At 38.4% G+C, this 19,268-nt stretch overlaps 1 protein-coding gene across 3 annotated transcripts in view; it reads left to right on the top strand.

The window, feature by feature from the left end:
- The window catches only part of npr2 (natriuretic peptide receptor 2), a 68,942-nt gene extending 53,848 nt beyond the window's left edge, over positions 1–15,094 (top strand). For all 3 annotated transcript variants that reach the window (XM_082171386.1, XM_082171385.1, XM_082171384.1), the window contains 7 exons: positions 1,544–1,690; positions 2,282–2,405; positions 6,865–6,933; positions 7,240–7,414; positions 9,495–9,593; positions 13,499–13,590; positions 14,887–15,094. In XM_082171386.1, coding sequence (XP_082027512.1) covers positions 1,544–1,690; positions 2,282–2,405; positions 6,865–6,933; positions 7,240–7,414; positions 9,495–9,593; positions 13,499–13,590; positions 14,887–14,949 — 769 coding nt within the window. In that variant the 3' untranslated portion in view covers positions 14,950–15,094. The remainder of the gene's footprint in view (positions 1–1,543; positions 1,691–2,281; positions 2,406–6,864; positions 6,934–7,239; positions 7,415–9,494; positions 9,594–13,498; positions 13,591–14,886) is intronic.
- The last annotated feature ends 4,174 nt before the right edge of the window (positions 15,095–19,268 follow it).

The raw sequence follows: 19,268 nt of genomic DNA, 5'->3' as shown, positions 1-19,268 counted from the left end.
CAGACCAGTTACACAAATGATGCTCACTCTTTTTCTGAAATGATTCATTGCTGCATTGTTTTGACCTGTTGACCAATTCTCATTCACACAATTAAACACACAAAAGAAAGATATAGGAATTACATTGAAATGCAATCAATTTCATCTCAAATAGAAACACTTTTTATATAACAAACCACACAGATTGTGTTTTACTGCATGAAGTAGAAGCAGCACTGTATCTTTGAACAGAATGCAGCATTTGTCCTACAGCTGACAGCTCATTGATAAACAACCTATATTGATGTGAGTGAAAGCTTCCTTGTTAATTCCCCAAAGGGGCACTTAAGTCATAGTTGACAGACATTGACAAACCTCCACTAAAATGCCTAATATGTTTCACGAAAAAGGTTTAGCCTACAACCTAGTCTTCATTACATAAATGCATCTTGTTGGCATTTAAGAAAGTTTAAATAAATCAGATATCTAGGTCCGTGGGCCGTGTTTTTCCAAAAGCGTCATAAGCCTAGGTAGATTGTATAAACAATTGCATGAGTCATCCTAGAATTACAGGCCGTTTCCCAAAAGTGTAGTAACTACAGTACTACTTGAAAATCTCTGTAGTCTACGAGTGCTCTAGAATAATTGTAAATTGCTAAAGTGCAATACAGTTACATTGCTTCAACTTTTTGCACTGCAGCTATAATATGACTGTAATATTAAGATTGTATTAATATTCTATTTCTTTAAAGCAATAAAATCAACTTTTTTTTGTTGTATGAGATTATTCTTGTACATTTTGTAAAAATCATAATAATTAGATTTTTTGATAACACTTTACTATAAGGTTCATTTGTTAACATTAGTTAATGTATTAACTAACATGAATGAACTAACAATGAGCAATACATTTGTTACTATATTAGTTCATCTTTGGTAATGTTAGTTAATGTTAAAAATACAGATGTTCATTGTTTGTTCATATTAGTTCACGGTACATTAACTAATGTTAAAAAATAACCTTTGATTTTAATAATGTATTAGTAAATGTTAAAATTATAATAAATGCTGTAGAAGTATTGTTCATTCTTAATTCATGTTAACTAAGGTAATTAACTAATGTTAACTAATGAACCTTATTGTAAAGTGTTAAATTTTTTTTTTTTTATGCTGCACGTAGAAGTGAGATCTGACCCCAAAATAGAACAATGTGATTCAGCAAACCACACACCAACAGTACATGATTACCACACTTCATCATAACTGCGTTTACGCCTCATAAGATGCAACTATGCCCTGCTCCTTCTGATGTACACTGCATAATAGTAGCCTACATATTCCTGTTTCCTGTTTTCTGCACTATTCTCATGCTTGTTTCAGAAGTCATATGCTACAATATCTCCAATTCATCTCGTTGAATAATTCATGGGTTACTTGCCAGTGATCTCACATAATTGTAATATTCTGCTGTAATCTGTCTGCTGTAATTATAATCATCTCTGCTATAATGACACATCAGATGTGGAACCAAGTGTCTGTTTTTTTGTTTTGTTTTTTTTGGCAGGGAAGGCAGCACCAGTATTCTCAGTAACCTACTGTCCAGAATGGAACAGTATGCCAATAACCTGGAGAACTTGGTAGAAGAGCGAACCCAGGCCTACCTCGAAGAGAAACGGAAAGCCGAAAATCTTCTTTACCAAATCCTTCCACAGTAAGAAACGTGTTGTTTAATATTTCCTATGCAATTTCCAAACTTTTAATTGGAGATTGATGAAGACCTTCTATTAGTTCAAGACTTATCTTATTACTACACAACTTGCATGTGATGTAACTTCTACCATATTGTTTTGTCTTATCTAAAAATGGCTGATTTTGAGATAATTATGTAAGTGGTGAAAACTTTTAATACCGGCTTTAGATGAAGCAGGCTAGCTGACTAATTATAGAGTACTAAACTCTCTAAAAGAAAAGCTAGGAATTAACCAAGATCTTTCATTCTTTAATTACATGAATTATCACTAATTGATCTCAAATGGGATCCTGGGTCTTATTAACAGAATGTCTGAGGGTCCCAGCTGGACAAAGCTCCCATTTTTCAACATGCTGTGAATAATTTCCAATTTGTTTATACCTTTGTTTTGTTTCTAGATAAGGATTTATTAAATTAAATTATTTTCTGCTTTCATCTGTGTATTGTTAAACTAACTGATTGTTTGCTACTGCATGTCTGCTATTGTAGTTGGACTTGTGTATGGAAAATAATTTCATGGTTCACTTGATCGTAACCTAATTCTCCCCACAGTTCAGTAGCGGAGCAGCTCAAGCGAGGGGAGACCGTACAAGCAGAAGCCTTTGACAGTGTCACGATCTATTTCAGCGACATAGTGGGCTTTACATCAATGTCTGCTGAGAGTACACCTTTACAGGTCTGCACAATCATTTTTAGATACAAAATTCTGGGACTATTCTAAGAAATATAATATTATTTAATAAACAGTGGGGACAACAAATCTGAGACCGATGGTCAAAAAGCTTTTTGTATTTTAGATTTTTTTTTGTGTGCAAATTATATTAACATAACAATATTGAGGACTGAAGAATAACATAGCATTTCTTAGTATTTAGTACACCTCCCTTTTATTTCAAACTTCATGTAAAACCTGATGATCATTGTAACGTAGTTCAGATGTTATGGGAAGAAGGAGGCGGGAACCGGCGAACATTCAAATATTGTAATAAATAAATAAACCAATACAAAAATGAAAGTATAAGCCAGCAGCCCCTCGCGGACGACTGCTGGCCACACAAAACAGGAACAAAACATCACATAAAACTCAGGTCTGTTCCTCTCTCGCTCTTCACTGTCGTCGCTCCTCCTTTATGCTTCCGCTCCTCCGTGAGAGATACGAGACCGGTGCGTTGCGCAGGTGTCGCTCTTCAGTAATCACGCCACCGGCCTCGTGCCGCTCTCTCACGGCCCTCGGCCTCGTCCTGCTCGCCACAATCATGTTCTCCAGCATGATTTCAGAATGAAAGAACATTATTCTAAAATCAGTGCTTACAAAAAGTGAAAAAATCTTCTTGTGGATCAAGACAAATAAAATCCACTAAGATTACATTATATATAATCTTATATAGTATTTAAAAAACAGTCAAGAGTCAGGTTGGTTCTGAGTGCTAGGTTGTGTAAGATGCATTAGACTACTGTGATCTGGCTTATTTCACTGGGAATGTTTACTCTGTAAAAACAAAATGAATGATCAATGCACATATTTCATATTTTGTCTAATCTGTTTATCTGTGATTGGACTTAACATAACCATATTTAGTATGCAACTATCCTGCAATATTTTATGATTATGCAAGCACTATGCATCAATGCTATTGCAAGGAACATATCTGACCTTCTTATTGTCAAACAGAGATTTAGACTGCCGCATTCTTCGGTCTGAGTTACAGAAAAGGCATTCCTTCCTTCACATTCCCATGTATTTTGATGATCAAAATACGATGATCACGTTAATCACTTTTTGACGAGAGGTTTGCCCCAAGATGGTCAAGTATTCTCCTTTAATGCTTGTGTATTAATACATTTTATGCCATCCATTCCATAAAGTTTTGCAAAGAAGAGGATTTAGCAAATGAGATCAGCAAATGCAAAGACTTTCACAACCCATGTAATAAATCCAAATATAGTATGTACTTTGATATTATTTTGCCTAAAACATGGTTTCTGGAATCAGTAAGATTAGGTTCTGAATCATTATCTACGTAAACATGCAAATTATTAAAGCTATGCAAAAGTGGAAAAAGTTGCATACTCCTTAAAATTATGAGACATTTGAGGCCATTGTTGCATTTTGTTTTACTTCTAATCTGAACTAATAGACCAACTGAGTTTTGGAAAGTTACTCTGAAATTAGACCAAATGCAGACAACAAAAAATAACCGTCATGATGTTTGGATCACACTGTTCAACAGCTGTTCAAAGATGCAATGATAAAATCCAGCAGTGTTTCAGTGATTAAGGTTATAGCATAACAACCTCATAATGAAGTTGGCCTCCATGTTTAATTCATCATCTTTTTTGTTCTATGTATGCAAATATATCACTCTGTAAGGCCTCTTTTTCTGGGCGTACATCCAAAGGGATGGGACGGGGGGAGAGGATTGGTGTGGGGGGCAGAAAGTATTTTAATTTGAGGGAACCATAGGGAGTTCAAGCAGAAACGCATCACAGCAGTCATTTCTCACTCAGCTTCTATGAGACATGGCAGAGCTGCAGACACAATAGACTTTTACCATACATTCTGTTTGAACTGAGTTTTGGGAGCACAGATGCAGAACTACTTCTGTCAGGTTCTCATCACACCTAAAAAGGTGCGAAAAAAAAACTTTGGAATCGGAGGAAGTCTCGTCTGAATAGTCAAACAAATGAATTCTTGAGAGAATGAACTAAACAGAGAAAGTATCTTGAAGTATCTGAACAGAGTATCTTGGCTGATTTAAAAGGAGAGTACCTCTATTATTACATTATTATTATTATAATTATTATTAACACTTTAAAGTACTTTGGATTTAAATTATATAAATATAGTGGGTTAGTGGTGTTAACGTGAAAACATTCAATTGTTTATTGTAATTGTTTTAAATTACAAAAACAACAACAACAAAAAACAACAACTACTTGTCTACATTCTACTCTAAAATTGTGATTCCATTCCAATCAGCATTATAATTTACCAATTAGATTTGAGGGATAGGTTTACAGTTAACATCTAGGTTACTAATGTAACCCCTGTTCCCTGAAGAAGGGAACAGAGATGTTACGTCAGAACACTTCAAGTTTTGCGCTGAGGAGTCGAGACGGTGTATCAATGTTTCGTCAGAACTGAACTGACGAATTGGGATCCCTACAAAGCATCACTATTGCTGCCCCTTCCAGCACCCCGCGTAGGCTACCTAATCACCCCACACCTACTAGGGTGGAAGATGGGACTGGCTTCACGCAGAGAATGTCAATAACTGCTGTTCCTTCTTACCCACTCAGTGAGACTATTGGATAACACTGGGAAAGCGTACCTATGGTAAGGGATGCTACGGAGGCCACATTATGCCCGCAGGGAGCAACCCTAGACTGTTTGTGTGTGTGTCATTCACTGAAACGTAAATTTAGCTGGAGCCAAGTGACTGTGCGACCCACCTCTTCCCACTCTGTGACTCACAAATGGGTCGCGACCCACAGTTTGAAAAGCCCTGGCTTAGACCACCCTGGTTGATGTACACAAAGGCTGCAGCGTTGTTCGATCGGACCAGTACATGCTTGCCATGTAGTAGCTATTTGAAGCTGAGCAGTGCAAGGTATACTGCTAGCAACTCAAGGCAGTTGATGTGCCACTGCAGTCGGGTTCCTTTCCATGAGCCCGATGCTGCATGCCTTTTGCACATTGCACCCCAGCAGGTTTGGCAACAGGCCGGAGTGATCGCCACCCGGTGCGTGCCACGCTGCCATGCCCAGCCACGAACCCAGTGCTGAAGCGGTCTCATATGAAGCTCTCCACCAGGGGGATCTCCACGTACCCCTTGGCTACTCCACCATCGAGGGTAGTGAGGGAGGACGAGACACTAGCTCGGTTTCGGGCAGAAAAAGTTGCCTTCCACGATCTGGTAAACTCTTCGTCCACTTCCAGGAAGAAAGGCACTGGGGCGGGGCGCTATTGGTCCCTGCCGGCGATCCCGAGATACCAATCATCCAGCCTTGAGCGTTCGGGACACGGTGGAGTCCTCCATTCGAGCCCAACACTCTCAGCGGCCCGTCAGCTCTGGGTCAGACTCGGTCAACGCTACTCTTCTTGAAGGGGGCAACGCAGTATAATCTTAATCCCCGGAGGACTTAAACCACCCTCTGATGCAGCGATAGACATCTGGTCTTCTGCTGGAGCCCCAAATGAAACACTTGGTACCCCATGCGAAGTACCAGCAGTCTCAGCCGGAAGCTCTACAGCTTGCGATGTGCTAGAGGTTTGGCTCGGGAGGTTAGTCCCCACTGGATTCCTCAAAGTAGCCCTCTGCTGGGCAGAGGGACTAGATCGGGGCATAGCAGAGGGGACAGCAGTAAGCAGTAGGAAATGCTCTTGAAGCGACCAACGCTGACACCAAAACTTGACTAAAGAGCTTCTTCTAACTCGTAGCACACTCAATGATGAATGCAGAGCAGAACAGCAACAACCGCTCGGCTCTGAAGCGAAAGCTTGAAGTGCGATCGCACACGCGCTTCCTTATATACCTGCTTCACTGGGTGGGGCTTGTGATGCAAATCTCGCACTCCAATGTGCATTGTCTCGTTTACAGTAGTTTACACTTGAAGATGATTGGGCTCTCAGGCGAGATCCCAATTTGTCAGTTCAGTTCTGATGTAACGTTGACTGACTGATCAATGTCTTGAAAAATGTCAAGTTTAGGCTTACAACAAGGGTTAGTCCTACTACACCATTCTTATTCACCTATCATTTCCCTCTGGTTTTAGGGATAAGTTATGGGTCTACTACACCATTCTTATTCACCTATCATTTCCCTCTGGTTTTAGGGATAAGTTATGGGTCTACTACACCATTCTTATTCACCTATCATTTCCCTCTGGTTTTAGGGATAAGTTATGGGTCTACTACACCATTCTTATTCACCTATCATTTCCCTCTGGTTTTAGGGATAAGTTATGGGTATTAAGGTTAGGTTAAGGGGTAGGATTTGGGTTAGAACTATCTTTTAATTTCTTTGTAATTTAAGTTATATGATCTGATACAAAAGCCATCATTTTATAATGTTGTCATGCTAATGTCATTCACAACTCAATACTGCTCTTAACTGTCCTGTCCCTCTCTTTAGGTGGTGACATTACTGAATGATCTCTACACATGCTTCGATGCCATTATTGATAATTTTGATGTATATAAGGTGAGCGACTTTTAATTCACAGTGCAGTCATATCTTTTCATAAAAATGTTTACATTCTTTTTATTATCTATTCATGGGGTTATACCTTTCAAAAACACAATGCATTCAAACACATACGATGTGGAATGTGCTTGATCGTATTAATGCAGATGAATACCTTTATAATGCACTATATAGAGTATATAGTGCACTCTCTCTACAGAAAGTATTTTTTTAATTATTTCAACTTTCTTCAGCTTTTTTAAAGGCTTAAAAATTTGCAAAAACTTTTTGCAGATGGCTTTGTGCATGTTCTTGTATTTTTAGGTAGAGACAATCGGTGATGCATACATGGTGGTGTCAGGTCTGCCTGTGCGGAATGGGAAGGTACATGCACGTGAGATAGCTGGCATGTCATTGGCTTTACTGGAACAGGTTAAAACCTTCAAAATCAGACACAGACCCAACGATCAGCTACGACTGCGGATAGGAATCCACACAGGTATCTGTTTCACAGATTTCATTCATTTCAGGCTTAGGGCCCTATTTTAACAATCTGAAACGCGTATCAAATGAGTATCAAACGCGAAGCGCAAGTAACTTTGTGGACGGATCTCGGGCGCTGTTTCTATTATACCGGCGGGATAAATTACTCTTGCGCCCAACGCAAATCTAAAATGGTTTGGTCTGAAGTAGCTACATTACTCATAGGTGTGGTTTGGGCGTAACGTGAAATAAATCAATCAGTGCATCATCTCACATTCCCTTTAAAAGCAGTTGCGCTTGTTCCATTGCTATTATAACGGCGGATTTGCCAGGCGCACACCAGGAGCGGTTCACAGCTGAGGAGACCGACGTTCCGAGAAGTGACATTGTATGGGGATGGGAGAAACCCACCCAAATAAGCTTCGGTTAAACAGGCGTATAATAATTTGGGTAAATGTGTAAGCTAGATTTAAGCCAGATCTTCATGGACACCACAATGATTTCCCTCGTGTGGAATAATTTTCCTTGTAATTATATATGGTTTGCAAAAATGTCAACTGCTGCATCTGTGTAGATGAGAGAAGCAAAGTGTATGTGCGTTGTGCACACGCTACATTATGGCCAAGCATGCGCCCTTAAAATAGCATCTGAACGCGCCACTGAAAACGTGCCACTGACTTTTCTGTGGTGGAATTGTTTTCTGGAACTGCAAAATAGCACCAGGGAACGTTTGCGCCGGAACACACCTCCTCTTTTCGCTGAACCGCCCCCGGGAGCGCAAGTTCATTCCCTAATTTACCGACGTGCGTCTGCCGAGGGAAAAGTTCGTTGTGCGTCGGGTGCAAAATAGGAATGAAACATGCGTCGGTGTACAAAGTCAATTGCGCTGGGTGCAAGTCAAGGACAGATAATTATTGCTTTAAACAAATACATATGAATATAAATTATAATTTTTTTGTATATTATATATATATATATATATATATATATATATATATATATTATTTATATATATATATATATATATATGATGTTTTATAAACAAAGTTCGGGAGGAGCACGTTCAGATAATCAATCCAAATCTACTTGTCATCAAACAATTACGTCTACCCTAATCAGCATGACAAGAAGTATATATATATATCCACTCTGTCAACTCACCTAACATTCCTTGACAGTTTTCCAGCATCCCTCCACCACCCCGACTCCTCACTCTTGGCTCTTTCTTCACAGCCAGGAATACGGGGGGAGTACTCTGGGTTCGGGCCGAATACCGAGCCCGGAGCCCTCTCCTCGGACAGCACGCCAAATACGCATTTATTCTATCTGACTTATTTGTAAGTGTGAACTCGTGAAATATATATATGAAGAGTTCAGATGCAAAAGCCTCTAAGTGCCATCTGAAATTTTTTTCTAGAATGATCATTTTTATAAAGCTTGTATATTTAAGTTAAGTTATTTCACTTAAATGACAATTAATAGGTAATTTGAATTGCCATTTAAGTGAAATTATTTAACTTAAATATACGAGCTTGATAAAAATGATCATTCTAGAAGAAAATGTCAGATGGCACTTAGAGGCTTTTGCATCTGAACTCTTCATAGATAGATAGATAGATAGATAGATAGAATGTCTGTGTGTGTGTGGTTCAGGTAAACACTACATTGCAAGGACGCCAATATCTGAAATACTTGAACTTGTGGGGACACTTTATGGTCCCCATGAAGAACAGATTATAAATCGTAAGGAATTGTTTTTTAAAAATAAAAAAACTGCAGAAAGTTTTCTGTGATGTGTAGGTTTAGGGGATAGAATATACAGTATAAATATACAGTATTTGTACAGTATAAAAATCATTATGTCAAGGTAATGTCCTCATAAAACATGGAAACTCAACATGTGTGTGTGTGTGTTCATTTGAGATGTAAGGAATTTATGTCATATACATGCGATCTGATTGCAGCCTGTTGTTCTCGTTTAGTTTATTTTTTTCAACCTGTGAGGAAGCATTAGGACTGTGTATAAGTAGTTACTGGATTCCTACAGTGAATTAATCTCCCTCTATGCTGCATGTGTGTGTGTGTGTGTTGAGCAGGGCCTGTCTGTGCTGGTGTAGTGGGTCTTAAGATGCCCCGGTACTGTTTATTTGGAGATACTGTCAACACAGCATCCCGAATGGAATCTACTGGGGAAGGTTGGTGACAAAAATATTTTTTTTTATCTTTGTTCAGAATGCAGAATTTTTACCACACTATGACAATGCAGCATGAGACTAAAGCTGCTTTTCCACCATCAGGCCGAACGGTTCTAAGAACAGCAAGGTTTTATTTCCACTTAAGCTTGGTTCGTCACAACATGATTTCTCACCGGGAATTCTTAGCACTGGTGGCTAAACATGCAGGTAGAATGCATGTAGTGATATCCCCACTCAGTATTGGTCACAGTATTGGTTGGTTGCCTGGCTACCAGTTTCTCTGTAGCTGGCCAAGCGCGTTATACAATTAAAATAAATATCTCATCATCCTCCATAACGTAATCGCTATTTACATCCCTATTGCAACGACTGATGAATTTGGATTACACTCCAAAGAGCTCTGTTATCAGCCAAGCAGTGGAAAATTAAACCATATCTGTACCAGCACAGAATAGAATGGTTAAGGAACGAGAATGGTTTGGCCCAATGGCGCAAAAACATCTTAATTTAACTAAATCTTTGTTTGTGATTTTGATATATTTAAATAAAATATATCAAAATATTGTTAACTTTTGAACGGTGGTGTAAAGTTATGACTCATAGGAAAGCACAGGCATGTGCCATTTTGGATTTCTTGTATGATGGATGGATGCACTTTTTGGGCTTCAGAATCTATGGTACCATTCACTCCCATTATAAAGCTTAAAAGCTTATAATTATTGTGTTTGGCTGAAAGAAGAAAGTCATATACACCTAGGATGGCTTGAGGGTGAGTACATTACGGGATAATTTTTTGGGTGAACTATCCCTTTAACCTTGCTTTCTGGAATACCCCCTGGCACACTATGCAACCAAACTGAGGTGGAGAAATTATTCTATGCAGTGCTGCAGGTGTACAATTGTCAATAGAGATTCATTGGGTTCATGGAATGCAGCATAATTGTATAATTGTGAGTCGAGAGAAATGCCAATTATACATATCCAATACCATTAAAAAAATTGCAAAAATATGAATATTGTGATCATTACAATATAAAATAACTTTTTTGTTCTATTTTAATATAGTTTAAAATGTAATTTATTTATATGATGATGTAAACGCTGAGTTTTCAGCAGTCAGTACTTCTGTCTTCAGTGTTACATGACTTCATAAATCATTTTAATATGCTGATTTTGTGCTCAAAACAATTTTTAACAGCAATGTATTTTAGTCAATACTGAAAAGTAAAGATAAAAATAGCATCCATATCCATTATTTGTGAGTTGTATATTGTTGTGCTTATTAGAGTGTTACATTGTTAGCTTAATAACATGCTAACGGCAAACTATTGGAATCACCCAAAAAAAATTAATATTCTCACACACTTCACGAGCCGTTTGCCGTTTGCATGTGAATGATTGTTATGAATGTTGCTGCCTATATAGAAAGTTTTAAATCAGTAACTTCTGTGATGGTTAGGATTCCTTAGAAGGTAGCTGCCTTTGTAGACAGCAGACAGCGATGGCAGCTTACTAGGGTTTGGAACAGAGCTGCTCAGTAGTGTTGTATAAAACTTTAATATGCGTTTCACCCATTTACAAGTAACAGCTGTTGTTCATGAGACTTACCACTCACAGTCCACTTCCTGAGGTGGGCTTCATTTATAATTCATAATTAGTGACAAGGACGCTCGACGTGTATCCGGTTTGATTTATAACATGTAATAATATGTTTACAGCTTGTTGAAGCTTAATGCTTCACACACTTAAAGGCCACACATTCTGGAGCCTGTTACAGATATGTTGGTCCTCTTATAGACAGGACAGATTGCCCATTACTTGGGCTCCATTTGTGTTGAGTGCCTGTCGTCATTCTTAAGTGTGATGAATCCTTTTTTATCAAGCACGGTGTCATTTGTCACTCACAGCTGTGCACTTACACTTATTGGCTGTGACTCTTAAAGAGATAGTTCACTCAAAAATGAAAAGTCTTTTGTTTGCTCACCCTCATTTCATTTTAAACTCACATGACTTTCTTTCTAATAGAGAATATGGAGAATTTTCTCTACAATCAAAGCTTTCAGTGACCAAAAAAAGTATAATTCTGTAAAAGTAATCTATACATTCTTCTGAAATCATAAAACAGTTTTATGTGGATCTCACCTCAAGGGCCAGGGCCGGTTGCATGAAACCTCTGAAGTAGTTTGACTTAAGGTATCCCAGAGGGGGAAAAAAGCTTTGCAATAAACGTCTTAACCGTCACTCTGTTTTAATACCAAGTGTTTATACTAAGCATTTTGCGATAGTTTCTGGCAAAACACGGCAATGGAGAAGTGGTTTCTATAGTTCTATATAAACAAAACATAAAGGACCACTGACTTTTAAACAAGTTTAACATTTACGTAAGCAATAAGGTACAAGGGGCTGTGCTATATTGTGAATAAGTGAATAATAAGAAAAAATAGTCCCACCCTAACCGTGAACAGCAACAGAAGTTAAATTATTTCACCTTTAGATGGCGGCAAAGTATAGTCATCAAGTCACCTTCATTTATATAGCGCTTTTAACAATATAGATTGTTTCAAAGCAGCTTTACAGTGATAATAGTAAATTAAAGTAACAGATTGTTTTGGCTTTACAGCAACTCTAGAATAAAGTTATTGTCCATCTAAAGTTAGTTTTGATTGATTCACTTCCGTTGAAAAGATCATTAGTTTTTAACTTAAACGACACCGTTCTAACAGAAAACCCTTAATGCGCACCGGCCTGCTCATTCGCACCGCAACAGTGCCTGGTGGCTCGAGAACGCAAACCTTGAAAAAAAATGAAAAAAAGACTGTCTTTATGAGTGAATCTGTTAGTAGAGAACACTTTTATATTGAAAGGACTGAAACTTGTGAACACAGAGAAGCAAGACGCAAATGACTAGAGGGCTCGGGAAAAACCCCTTAACTATTAAAAGGACAAGAAATCACTGCGGACATTCAAACTGATTTTTTATTAGGAATATAGGACTGACCTGAAGAAAAATGCACATATCTACTGTAAATGCAGGTACACTCGCTTACTCGATCTGTCACAATACTCTACTCTATAAGCTTCAATGAACACTATCAATGAGAACATGTGTTTAAGTTGCTAAGAGTTGTTGCTAGAGGTGTTGTGTAGTGATACATAGAACCGTTGGGTGAAGCGGACATAGCCGTGTTTTATTGTGAATAAAACACAGCTATTGACCAATCAGAATCAAGGACTGGAACTAACCGTTTTATAATAAACTATACAGCTGTACTGCAATATTTGAGTTATGAAGATTATTAAATCCTTTATGGGAGGAGAGTATTTAAATGAATCATGCAAGGTGATTTACTAAGGTTTGCGCAAGTCAAATTGACTGGTATTCGCGCCATTATTTAATGCCCAAAAAAGCATGTCATAAACCAGACGCTAATTTGCGCTACTCTTGGTAGATGCGTTGGTCATTATTGAAATGATCCGGCTGCATCTGTTTTTAAATTTGCATGTTGTCAGTAGATCAGAACTTTCCACTCCCATCTGCGCATTTTTGGAATTGCACTCCCGTGCTAATTTGCCCTGTTTAGTAAAACTGGCCCCAAGTCTCATAGTGCTTGGACATATTAAATACTTTCAGTTTTAATTAGTTTGAGTTGAAATTTTTAAACTACCACTGAAGGAAAGGTTTTTGCAAATAAGGACTAATAAAATTATGGTATTTTTTGGCCTTTTTGGAGCTCAACAGCCCTTATAGTCACTGTGTGCTTATGTTGTATGAAAAAGTGCCGATTTTACATTCGTCAAAATATTTGTAAGTGTGTCCCACAGAAAAAGAAATGAAGTTTTGAAAATGATTAAAACAATTTTCATCTTCCGGTTGACTTCATTTATGATTATCATGTCCTCCACAGCTCTGAGGATACATATGTCCTCAGCCACCAAAGAGGTGCTGGACGAGTTTGGCTACTTTGAACTCCAGCTGCGAGGAGACGTGGAGATGAAGGTATGGAGTTCCAGTCGTGCTTGCATTCTGAATTGATTAAAATCTATATATAATGAGCTAAATTATTTTTATAGACATTGTTTTAATTTTTTTTTTTTTTTTTTGTTGCTATTTTGTGTGAGTGATTTTAAGGAATGTGTACAGATTTTTCTAAAGGATCCCATTGGGAATTTTCTTATTCCAACATAACACAAAAATAAACTAAATATTTTAGAGTGCGTAGATTTTGATTTTCAGTAGGATAAAATGCCCCTGCAGGACATTAAATGGAATTTAAAGACACTATTTCAGGATTTTAACACTCAAACAGAGTTCTGATAAAGATTTAATAATATCTAATGACAGTCATTTTAAAGGGGTCATATGATGCTTTTTAATGTTTTCCTTTTCCGTTAGTGTGTAATGGATCTATTTGTGCATGTATACGATCTGCAAAGTTACAAAGCGATTTATTCTAACAGAGAACACCGATTTTTTTTTTGACGACCATCTTGCATCATTTAAAAGTAACCCATATCCGATATATCCAATATCTGCATTTACACTATACACTATACATTTACGCCAAACAACCCAAGTTAGACGTACTGACCCAGAAAAGCGTAGGCCGAAAAGGAAGTGATTTGCAATGGATGCAGATAAAAATAATAATTCAAGCGTTTGCTTTCCGCACCATCTTTAAAGGCTAACAAAACATTGGGTTGAGCCTTCGTCCTCCATTGACCCATTGAAAAGAGTTATGTGATTGAGTTGACATCATTCGCCACCTTTGCTTTTTCAATGACGTACAGTGAAAAAAATGCTTTAAAGCAGAATAATATAGCATTTTCATTTTTTATGGGAGGGGCGCAAATCACAAATGAGTGATTATGGGCTAGGTTGATGTGGGCCCTTAAGACCAACATACCATAAAAATGTCTTCATCCTCGGTGCCACGGTTCAGGTAGTTATTTAGGAAAAACTGAATTTTTTGGGTTTGGGGGAGCGGTCATATAGGGATTGTCAAAGTTTTTTTTTTTTTTTTTTTTTGTCATCTACTGAATTTTTCGTCAACGATACCAGGGACACCGAAACACCGGGGAACATGAAATTTGGTGGGCATGTAGCCCCACTAGACTTTTACGGAAAAATTTCGTTTGGTCCCCGGGGGCCACTCCCCCTGCTTTCAGTGAAAAAAATCTGAATTAGGTCACTTGAACCATGTAATGTAAATGCAGCCTATGCCTCTGTCATCCACCTATGCCTCTGAGTGCTCATTGATGCATGCTATTGATCGGTGTTGTTCCTCTCTTTCAGGGTAAAGGCAAAATGAGAACGTATTGGCTTCTGGGAGAGAAGACAGAAGTCTATGTTATCTGAGATCACGGTTGATGACAGGAAGTCACCAGGATCAGAGCCACTGCTTCTGTATATTTGTCTTATATCTTGTTCTCGCTCTTGCATAGAACAACACATTATTATACCTTTTGAGGGAGGTCAATTCAGGTATATTTCATACCTGCTTAAAAACTTAAAAAATTGTATAGTTGTTTTATAGTAAGTTTTCTTGTGCTGAGAGAGTACGTCTTTCCAGGTGAAATTCTTATTTTTTGTGCTATATTCAGATTTTTGGAAACCGGTGATGTATTTGACATTTTCTTAAAGCGTTAAGCGCATTGAATAGTGGTTGTCAGAGTGATGTTTTATCAATGTAATATTTGTATATATGTATATCCAAGACATTGTATAATATTTTGTTCAATAAATTGAATTAAAAGCAGGTTATTATGTTGTCATTATTAGAAAAGGCTCTTTTAAATACAGTCTTCACAGTTCTAAAGAATTATGAATATTAATTAATCCTTCCTGAAGTGCGCTTTTCGACTCAACACACCTTCCAAAAGGGATTTGCAGCTTATCACACGAGAAAAAGAGAAAACTGCACACTTGAATATCTCACTCTTCCTCAGAGCTCCATTAACTGCAACTCTCAAGCTAAATGCTCTAAATATTTTTGGTTACACTTAAGTACTGAGTAATATTAAGTAACTACATGCAGGGACGGACTGGGGCTAAAAAACAGCCCTGGACTTTCTCCCAAATAGGCCCATCATCCGGCCATTCGCCTCTAGCCGTGTGCGACAGACACTAGCCAGGATGTCCTGATACTATGCGACAATACTGTAGCCTATCAGACAAGGTATTCACAGCAAGTAACATCTCAAAACCAATGATGATAATTGGGGTTGTGTTTATTAATGAAGCCTCAGCCTTCAAATAAAAACAAAAAATGTACAATACCATAAAATACAAATAATGAAATGTCACTGGCTACAGAAACCCCAAATACACAAACTTGTAATTATAAAACATAGCCTATAGTTACTATACCAGGGGTCTCCAACCTTTTTGTGTGTGAGGGCTACCTCAAGGGATAAAATAATCTAGAAGGGATTTTTATTTGTTATACTCCAATATTTATTATACATATAACATGGTGAAGCTTTTTTACTTTTCACCATCATATGGGAAATAATAAAATATCTTGATATTCTGGTTCAGACTTACAAGCAAAAAAAAAAAAAAAAAACAATTCCTGAAAAATTATGAAAATATTTATTGATTTTTTTTGGGTTGATTTTCTATAAACCTATTGTATGTGTTATCAAAAACAGTAGCCCAAACATTTAGTATAAATATAAATGAATAAATAAATAAACTGCCATAACTTCTAAACAAAACATTACAGGATTACATTTAATACATTTATACATGACTATATTAATATAACAGCATGTTTAATATGAATACAGGCACATTTCTGCCAAAAAAGTTTGTTTTACTACAGTTAATTCATAAGTTGTGAAATGTCTTCTAACTGATTTGTTCTCGTTTCGCCGTGTTTTTTTTTTAGGGGTTCAAGCATGAAATGCTGAAACCCTATTGTAATTGTAAGGATTCGTAAAACGCATCGTGCAGGACAAACCGTAAGGCCTAGAGACGTGAAACCTGGCCAGATGGTAGGCCTCAATTTGGGGACAACCTATCAGAGTATGACCCCAATTGGCCCATAGGTGGCGCTACAGCAACCAAAAGTACTAAATCGCTCACAACTCTTAGACCGTTTGTCCCAGGATCAAGTGTCTTATATCGTTGGAATCCTTGGCTCAAGGCGGACAAAATGGCTATCTCCGATTTGGATGTAGGCAGGGAAAATTTTCTGCTATGTCGGATTTTGTCCAAAACCTACTTTTGCGAACTAGTCCCTGGTTTTTGGCCCGATCGGAACCAAACCAGTCTAGGACAATTCTCTGGACTCTCTAGATCAATAATTATCGAAAAAAAGTTGAACTTTTGCATTTGGCTGGCTGTAACAGGGTCATTTAGAAAAGGGGCTTGGCAAAATACACTAAAAAGCCTATAAATCCCAAATGAAAACTCAGAACTTCACAAAAATTGATGAGCATATGTGTCAGAACATGGTGAGGAAGCATGCAGAGTTTCATGGAGATCGGACCATAGGTGGCGCTATAACTGGCAAAAAGCCTTCATTCTTATTAGGGGTTCAAGCATGAAATGCTGAAACCCTATTGTAATTGTAAGGATTCGTAAAACGCATCGTGCAGGACAAACCGTAAGGCCTAGAGACGTGAAACCTGGCCAGATGGTAGGCCTCAATTTGGGGACAACCTATCAGAGTATGACCCCAATTGGCCCATAGGTGGCGCTACAGCAACCAAAAGTACTAAATCGCTCACAACTCTTAGACCGTTTGTCCCAGGATCAAGTGTCTTATATCGTTGGAATCCTTGGCTCAAGGCGGACAAAATGGCTATCTCCGATTTGGATGTAGGCAGGGAAAATGTTCTGCTATGTCGGATTTTGTCCAAAACCTACTTTTGCGAACTAGTCCCTGGTTTTTGGCCCGATCGGAACCAAACCAGTCTAGGACAATTCTCTGGACTCTCTAGATCAATAATTATCGAAAAAAAGTTGAACTTTTGCATTTGGCTGGCTGTAACAGGGTCATTTAGAAAAGGGGCTTGGCAAAATACACTAAAAAGCCTATAAATCCCAAATGAAAACTCAGAACTTCACAAAAATTGATGAGCATATGTGTCAGAACATGGTGAGGAAGCATGCAGAGTTTCATGGAGATCGGACCATAGGTGGCGCTATAACTGGCAAAAAGCCTTCATTCTTATTAGGGGTTCAAGCATGAAATGCTGAAACCCTATTGTAATTGTAAGGATTCGTAAAACGCATCGTGCAGGACAAACCGTAAGGCCTAGAGACGTGAAACCTGGCCAGATGGTAGGCCTCAATTTGGGGACAACCTATCAGAGTATGACCCCAATTGGCCCATAGGTGGCGCTACAGCAACCAAAAGTACTAAATCGCTCACAACTCTTAGACCGTTTGTCCCAGGATCAAGTGTCTTATATCGTTGGAATCCTTGGCTCAAGGCGGACAAAATGGCTATCTCCGATTTGGATGTAGGCAGGGAAAATGTTCTGCTATGTCGGATTTTGTCCAAAACCTACTTTTGCGAACTAGTCCCTGGTTTTTGGCCCGATCGGAACCAAACCAGTCTAGGACAATTCTCTGGACTCTCTAGATCAATAATTATCGAAAAAAAGTTGAACTTTTGCATTTGGCTGGCTGTAACAGGGTCATTTAGAAAAGGGGCTTGGCAAAATACACTAAAAAGCCTATAAATCCCAAATGCAAACTCAGAACTTCACAAAAATTGATGAGCATATGTGTCAGAACATGGTGAGGAAGCATGCAGAGTTTCATGGAGATCGGACCATAGGTGGCGCTATAACTGGCAAAAAGCCTTCATTCTTATTAGGGGTTCAAGCATGAAATGCTGAAACCCTATTGTAATTGTAAGGATTCGTAAAACGCATCGTGCAGGACAAACCGTAAGGCCTAGAGACGTGAAACCTGGCCAGATGGTAGGCCTCAATTTGGGGACAACCTATCAGAGTATGACCCCAATTGGCCCATAGGTGGCGCTACAGCAACCAAAAGTACTAAATCGCTCACAACTCTTAGACCGTTTGTCCCAGGATCAAGTGTCTTATATCGTTGGAATCCTTGGCTCAAGGCGGACAAAATGGCTATCTCCGATTTGGATGTAGGCAGGGAAAATTTTCTGCTATGTCGGATTTTGTCCAAAACCTACTTTTGCGAACTAGTCCCTGGTTTTTGGCCCGATCGGAACCAAACCAGTCTAGGACAATTCTCTGGACTCTCTAGATCAATAATTATCGAAAAAAAGTTGAACTTTTGCATTTGGCTGGCTGTAACAGGGTCATTTAGAAAAGGGGCTTGGCAAAATACACTAAAAAGCCTATAAATCCCAAATGAAAACTCAGAACTTCACAAAAATTGATGAGCATATGTGTCAGAACATGGTGAGGAAGCATGCAGAGTTTCATGGAGATCGGACCATAGGTGGCGCTATAACTGGCAAAAAGCCTTCATTCTTATTAGGGGTTCAAGCATGAAATGCTGAAACCCTATTGTAATTGTAAGGATTCGTAAAACGCATCGTGCAGGACAAACCGTAAGGCCTAGAGACGTGAAACCTGGCCAGATGGTAGGCCTCAATTTGGGGACAACCTATCAGAGTATGACCCCAATTGGCCCATAGGTGGCGCTACAGCAACCAAAAGTACTAAATCGCTCAC

This window comes from Leuciscus leuciscus (genome assembly GCF_965113295.1).
Source record: "Leuciscus leuciscus genome assembly, chromosome: 5".
In the NCBI taxonomy this organism is placed as follows: Eukaryota; Metazoa; Chordata; class Actinopteri; order Cypriniformes; family Leuciscidae; genus Leuciscus; species Leuciscus leuciscus.
This window is presented reverse-complemented; position numbering and strand designations above follow the sequence as displayed.